The sequence below is a fragment of the Centruroides sculpturatus genome, unplaced genomic scaffold (assembly GCF_000671375.1).
Source record: "Centruroides sculpturatus isolate CEXI.00-Female unplaced genomic scaffold, Cexi_2.0 scaffold3, whole genome shotgun sequence".
Taxonomy (NCBI): Eukaryota; Metazoa; Arthropoda; class Arachnida; order Scorpiones; family Buthidae; genus Centruroides; species Centruroides sculpturatus.
The window spans coordinates 1,104,015-1,112,363 of NW_019384366.1; the positions used below are offsets into that span (position 1 = coordinate 1,104,015).

The 8,349-nt window shown below is 24.4% G+C and overlaps 1 protein-coding gene across 1 annotated transcript in view; it reads right to left on the reverse strand.

Moving 5' to 3' along the window:
• LOC111642560 (Down syndrome cell adhesion molecule-like protein 1 homolog) overlaps positions 1-8,349 on the reverse strand; it is a 106,037-nt gene that overhangs the window by 89,498 nt on the left and 8,190 nt on the right. The window contains exon 3 of the mRNA XM_023388919.1: positions 614-778. Coding sequence (XP_023244687.1) covers positions 614-778 — 165 coding nt within the window. The remainder of the gene's footprint in view (positions 1-613; positions 779-8,349) is intronic.

Genomic DNA, 8,349 nt, shown 5'->3' on the forward strand with positions numbered 1-8,349 from the left:
AAAAAAAAGCTAATAAAAATATTAATTTAGCTATTAATCTTCAGATAATTAAAAATTTATTAATTTATATAACTAACAGCATAGATTTATTTGTTTATTGATTTGTAATTTTGTATAATAAGAAATTATAAATCGATAAAAGTATAATTATTACTTGATATTATTGTTGTAAAAAGGATTTAATTCTAAAGATAATTTTATTATTTAAGCTAAAAATTTTTTCATTGCTGAGAATCGCCAACAATGAGAGTTTTTCTTTATTATTTTTTTTCTTAGTAAATTACTGAAGAAGTTGTTTTCTTTATTATTATCATCATCATCAGCGTAAATAATTTATTTTGTCATTGTGCATGAATTCTATAGTGAACAATTTTACTATTTTTTGAATAACATCATAAAAAGTAACATTGATTTTTTTATATAAAGTTTAATATTTTAATCAAATATAATTTTTTAAATCAATAAATGTGGTTTATATATAGAAATATTTGAACGAAGCAAGATTACACAAATCAACATAATTATATGTAAACTCTTTTATGATAAATGTATTATATAACTTAGTTATATATATATAAGAAAAACAGCTATTAATTATATTTTTATCACCTACCAAGAGCACTTGACGGCTGGATAACATTTGATGTCGGTTCCTCCATCCACGAAGTGACTGTAACATAATTTTCCACAAACCCTGGTATATGACATCTCAGAACTGCTGTAGTTCCGGCAATAGCATATTCGTCATAAACCTCTACCATATATTGTTGGTTCACGACTAAAAAATATTAAAAATTGATATGAAAAACACCTATAAATTTTATATTACTTAGCTACAAATAAAAGTACGTGCTTGTTTTTATAAGTGTATGAAAAAAATATCCCCTCATTTAATTTTAATTAAAGGATTATCACAGAGAATATTTAAAGGAAAAGGGAAAAATTCTCTTCTGATCTATCACTAATATTATTGAGTGTGTTTGTCAGCAGTCCAAGAGGAAGCTCTCACTGCACTACAAATGATATAACATTGGAAGAGAATCTTTGCTTGAGATGACAGTAAAATCATTCATCAAAACAACTGACAGCAGAACAGAACAATATGACTCATACACCATTCTCTATAATTAATACCGAATAAGATTTATTCAAATCCACTCTTATTAACGTATAAAGATTAAAATATATTATTTTAAAAATATTTCTAACGTAGTAGATGTATCTAAAGCAGAAACCTTAAAGTAATTGTAGAAGTTTGTAAGCGCGCTTCAGTTTATGTTTAGCGATAATTAATAAACGCATCTGTGGAATTTCAACGATAAGACCACCTTTTTCATTTCAATAACTTAAAATATAAATTTCGAGTTAATTAAATTGAATAACTCCGTAATCAATTGCATTTATCTAATTATGTTTTGCTGACTCTGTCGATTGACTTACATCTGTATCAAGAATTTAATAATGCGAATATGCGGAAATTTCCTCATTAAATTTCAGTAATGTTATATAACTTTCTAAAATAATTTTTTATATTAAAAGTTTTAATTTTTTTTAAATTTATTTTTTAAACTACATATAACTTTATTGCAGTTGCTACAAATTTATCAAATGTAAAATTTAAGTTTACAGACATTTTAACCGCTTTAATTTGTGTTACTTGAACTGTATTCAAGTTTAATATTTATGTAACCATCGTATAAAGTTATGAAATATGCATTTTAACGATTTGGTTGGCAAAAAGCCATACGTTGATTTTTCTTATATGACCATAATAAAAGCATTGAAAAATTTATCAGGAAAACAAAACCCAACCGATAAATATCTCTTGTTTATGTAATTCCACGAAAAACATAAAATCGACATTTTGTTTTATTTTAAATAAAATTAAGTTGTATCCACTTTTCTGTTGTTTACAGAAAGTTTCAAAAAAGAAATATTTTAAGATGAGTATAACATTATTGACTCGTTTGTATATTTATAAGTGTATCCAACTACATTAAACAATTTTGAAAATAAGATATCTTTTGTAATAAATAAAGTAAACAGACATTTTATATAACGTTTATTATAAAATTCAAATAAGAGTTTATTCATATTTAAATATTTTAAGTTTTAATATCTAATTTTTTAAGTGAGATAGAGTGGAAAACTATCTTATATTTTACATAATAAAATTATAAATAAATTTAATTTAACTGTCAAATTATAAGCATATTAAAGTTTATAGTATATTAAAAAATAAATATCCGTTGAATGAGGCAAAGAGATTCTTTGCGTGAGAACAAATCCTCTCACAGCTTGTCAGAATTAATTATACTTACTAAGCAGGCTGTTTGCAAATCTAGCTTGACGTTAAAACTTGGACAGATATGACTTTAAGTATTTCACACCCCGAAAATTTATTTTAATCGATTTTTATGGATAGACATTTATTACTTTCTTCGCAATTTATTATCAATGAAAGTGATATTCAGCAAAAATACTTTTCCCTGATGTCATTTTTTATCCAATATAATTAATGCTTCCACTTGTAATAAAATACATCCTAGTTTTTTTTCTTTAATTTTATATCTAGAGAATTTATTACTAATAGAATTTTATGTATAATTATTTCTAGTTTGAACCTTCATAAATAATTATTTATTATTATTATTTATATTAATAGAAATCGCTTTAAAATTCTGTAAATCTGAGAAAGTTCATTATTAATAGAGATAAATTTTCTTATAAAGATGTATATTCTAAGCATCTATTAAATATCGCTTACATTGATTTATATAAAGAATTTTTTCTAATAATAAAAATTTATTCAATTTAAAAATGAATCATTTATAATTAATATGAAATATATTATCTTGCCAATTCTCGCATCAATTTTCAATCGTTATTGATGTCAAGAAGAATGATGGTAACTTGAGTCGATAGGAACTACTAATCAGTGGTTTGCTACTAACAGTAATAAATTATTTTATGGTTCTCCACAAGAATGCTCTTCTACATATTAATTTATGGAATGCAAATTCTTATTTACCAATTACAAGCTTAAGAGACTAGAAATTTTGAATCACTCATGGCGTATAAGTTTTAATTAAAATTATTTTATGTAGAATACTATCAGGCCTTTAGGTTTAATTCAAAGTCGAACAGCTATCGCTAGAGTTATTTTTAACTGAATCCATACATGCAACCAGACAAATACTTTTTCTCTTCATTTGCTTTCATAATTCACATGATAAATATTTGTTAAGAAATTCTAGATAACTAACTTATTCCATTATCGGTTACTTTAATAAAATTTTCTGCCATTTAACCTCCAGACATCTTACCGTCAATCAAAATTTATTGATAAACATTACGTATATTTAGCTAATCGCAATATAACGGGCATTTATTAAAGTTCTGTTATATTTACAGTTTAATGTTGTATAAAATAATATATTTTATAATAATATATTATAATAATAACTTGTATATTTAGTATATACATGTTATTAAATCCCATATATGCAGTCACAACAGTATAAATAATTTAGTAACAAACACTTACATAGTAAATCAAATATACATATACGTATACGGCTTATTAAGTACAGGCCTATAGAAATTAATAAATTATAAATAGAAATATCAAAAAATATAATAATTACTTTAAAAATCGAGAATAAATTACGAAAATAATTTTACAATTTAATAATTAATCTTGATACTAAAAAACTTATTTAATTTTCTATGTATTGAATGTAAATTGCATCTAATTCGTGGAAAATTACTAAATTACAACTTTAGAAATGTTTTTAATCGATTATTAAATATTTCTAACTTTTAGATAATATATTATTGAATGTATTATCCATTAAAAGTTAAGAAAACGCTTTAAATTAATGCTAAAAATCACAGAATTACATTATAGTTTTTTAAAAATTCAAACATAATTAGTAAGACGAGTAAAAAAGTTTCCTGAGTTGAATTGATGTAACAATGAATTGTTAAAGGGTGACAAAAATAAAACTAATTGCAACGTCGATCTTAATTTGAATTGAATTGTAATGTAGTGAATGCAAATTTTGATAATGTAAAAAAGGAAGATAAAAAAATCCTTTTTGAAGATAAAATTTGTCGATTCAAATATATAACTTATATATATATATTTTTTATGATTTTTGTTAAATTTAAAATATAACAATGATAAAATATTGTTCGAATCACGTAAATATAAAAAAATGTCATTTCGAAATCTTTAAATTCTCGATTTTGCACGTTTCTAACGATCAAGTACTTTTCACATCAGACAACGTGAATTGGATGTGATTTGTCATAAGAGTTTATTTGCTATATTTTATTAGTTTTTTTCCCTTTTGTAGCATACAAATTATTATCGTTTAAAAATGTTCACAAATGTCGATATTATCTAAACGAATGAAAAATGTTAAAATTGTTATTATTTTTATTTTTTGTGTTTCCTGAAAATAACAAAATCGTTATTTATTGAGCGGAAATACAATGTATCTTATAACAATATCTACAAGAGAAAACATAAAAATCTCGATAATACCTCATAAATTGAATTCAATAATTTCAACGTTTACTGATATAATTCTTCTTTAAGTATTATCGGTTATAGTTTTTCCTTTTTATTATGATGATTATTTTTGATTTTTTAAATATATTTTATACCTTCTGATAATCCAACTGAATCGGAAAATGTCTCAAATATTAATGGGTTAGATTACGGAGATAGACTCAGAGTAAGCTTCTAGGAAATTACACAATAAATTTCGATCCAGTAGTATTTTACCTTTCTACCGGATCACCAAAGATATAATAGGGATTTTAATGCATAGACACTTTAGCTTCTTGGAAATTTTCAATTTAAAAATATAGCACAATAAATTTTTATTAAGAACATCTTATCGTATACTCACGAAAATAAATAAATTAATAAACTTACAGAAAGGAATTAAAATTATAAATATTTAAATTTAATTTTATAATAAATTTAATGTTTGTAATCTAAATTATTAATTTGCATTTTATTCGTTTTATACTCGAAAATTTAAACATCAGTTTTAAATATTTATAAATTTAAATTTAAACTTTTTTTTATTTATATATAAACGAATTTGTGTATATTTAAAAAAAATTATAATTGTAAAATTAATTCATAAATAAAAGAAAACTTCGTAACTGTATCTAAAGGGTAAGCTTATCTATGTGGAAATTTCAAAATTTATAATAAAGGATTACACTTATTTACATGGATTTTATATTTATAAATAAGGATCATAAATCTTTCGGTAAAGATTAAGCATCTAAATAAATATTTACATGACGATTGCACATCTAAGCCTCTATTTAAAGGCCATGACACTAAACAAGATGGAATATCAGAGACGTGCGAAGAAGAAAAAGCTACATATATAGCTTTAAGTTATTAAAATGTATTCATAAATATAGAAAAATAAATATTTTATATTTAAAATGCAATCTACACTAATATATATTTTAGAATGATATATGTACTGTACAGTACATTGTATATTTTAGGATGATATATATCAAGTTAGTGATATAAATACGTCAACAGGCACATGTTAAAATATAAATTTTGAATATTTCCACACTGTACTGTACGTAAAAATTAAATTACTCTTAATCCAAAGCTATATTTTATCATTAATCTGAAGTGTTAATTTTCTCGAGATACGTTACTGCTGATTCGAATAAAATTGGACATCCAATTATTTTTATTATAATATCGATACATAAATCAGTACTAGAGAATTATACATATCTACATTTAATCCTCCTTTTCCCATAATATAAATTCTAAGTTTTCAAAATAAACACTTTGGAGATGTCAGAAACGAGGAATTCAAATATTTGGCAATGAGCTGGTAAAGGTTGAACTCTTGTCAAGTTGCTTAACTGTTAATTCCCATGTTAAGCGACCAAACAATTTAAGTAGGAGTATCAGTCAAACATGAAGGAATTAGAATTTATACTTCAAAATAAACAAACAAGTTTAAGCGTCAATATTAATGACTAGAAGAGGAAAAAATGCAATAAATTATCATATTTTAAATAAATCTGACTATGAAACTTGGCGAGAAACTTTAGTTTAAAAAAAAATAGTTTCTTAAACTAATTTTTAGTCACAAGTTACATTTATGAAGATATACTTTTTGATATTTCTTGTTAAAATGAAATTCAGTCTTTTTGATTTCTCGACAAAGTGAAGTAAAATTCGATATCGATTAAATAGAATAAAATATCAAACGATTCTACTTTGATGGTTACCTTTAAAGTTAAATAATGATTTGCATAACTGAGGCCAAATTATCCGTAAATCTATTTGAATCATAAAAAGACAAAGAATTTCCAGGAAACCGTTTTCGCATCGATCAAAAACAAAGATAGAAAAGTAAAAAAAAGTTAAGACAGCCTGACAAAGAAATAATGGCAGTAATATTATTTTTAAAAATCGAACAGATTATTAGAAATGATTACATTAGTGTAGACAATAGAACATGCTATTTTCAACTACTGTTAACATTCCTTTTTTTTACACATTTGCTACATTCAGTAGTAAAAGAACAAAAATCAAATTGTCAGTTCTATCTCAATATGTCACTTTTGACAACGCGGAATGGCGATATTGCTTTGGATAAATTTTAAAATCTATCAAAAATGAAAGCGTAAAATAATATGAACTGATAATTTATGACTTCAATAGTCGTCTTACAGTGGAATAGACTAACACCTATCTGTCAAAGCTTGGAGTGAAAAAAAAGGAAGATACGCATCTAGTTCAATATAGAAATAACTAAAAAATATTCTAGCTGCTAACTGTCAGAATGTATTTTTATAAAAGCATGCTCTCTACTATGTCTGGACGCTGTACAGGTGCATCTGACATCGTAGCTAAAAAGAATAAAGTCTGTAAAAGAACAGTATAGATAAACTCGGTATTGTTTTAACTGAAAGGTTATCCATCTGAAAAACTCGATAAAGAAAAATATAGCGCTTTTGGTCATTGCTTTCGATGCCAACTTGGATTCCTGTCAAGAACTTAAGAAAAAAAATCTACGTTTCGAAAAAGGAGAGAAATAGGGTTGTCCATAAAGTTTCATAGTTTTGAAAAGCATCTAAGCGAAGTCAGATTTATGAGAATATACGTTTGGAATAAATAATAGAAGACATAAATATATTTGGTTTTTTATCGTTCTGCTAAGATCAAACGCTAAATGTTCCTCGATAAAGTGTAAAATATATAAGGTTTATTTGGTAGAATAGAGAAAAGTCGTAACAAGGCACAGAAAATTGCACTAGAGTAAGATTTTAGCTTGGATGAGCTATAAAAAAGTATTCTCTAATTCAGCTAGGAGCAGATTTTCTGCTCTGTACTTATAATTCCCTTTATCTTTTAATGGAAAAAGGGTAGCATTTAATTTAAAATGCACGACAATGCGAACAGTTCACTTCACTGGAAAAAATAAGAAGTCGCATTTCTATACCTTAACAGTTACAAAATAAAGAATTTAACAATAACGGGTTCTATGTTATAAACTTTTATGAAGACAGAAGGAACCCATTTAAAAAAAAAAAAATGCTATTAAGATAGCTACGTCGACAATTAAAGAAACTTTGAAAAGAGATTTTCTTACCAATTCTTTTGGAAATATTTTTCTTCGATTAAAAAATTGGCAAAAAGTTGAGTCTTTCAGTTTGGATATGTCACAATGACATTTATCATGTAATCTATTTAAAAAGACAAACCTTCAATAACGATATAGGTCAAAATTTTGAAAGTAGGCCAAGGATTAAAAATCAAACCATTAAACATTTTTGATATTTATTAATATCCGTTTTTTAAAGTTTGTTGAAAAATTATTACCTGAAAGTTTTTCTAAATTCAATATATTTCTTTATGTAGAGAATTGTATAACATGGAAGTTATCTGAAAGAAATTCGATTTAGGAAATTTCGTCTTTTATCCTTTCCAAAAATTTCCAATATATTATCGAAATAACTCGAATTCAAATGACAAAGCGAAATTCTTTTACTATAAACAAAATATCATTTTTACTACTTTTTTAGTCTATATTTGGAAAGTAATTCAAAATTCGTTATTCCTAAACAGATTTCAAGAAAATCTTATATTTTTCTTTACTATAATTTTGAGAAAAGTACATAGCCTATATTTTTAAAAGGATATGCTATCGATAATCTTTATATGAAGGATTATTTTATTTTAAATAAGATAAATTTTTTTCTAAACTTTTATTTTTTTTATAATAAAAAGAAAACTAAATGGATACATAAACAATATATTACGATTTCTTTTTATAA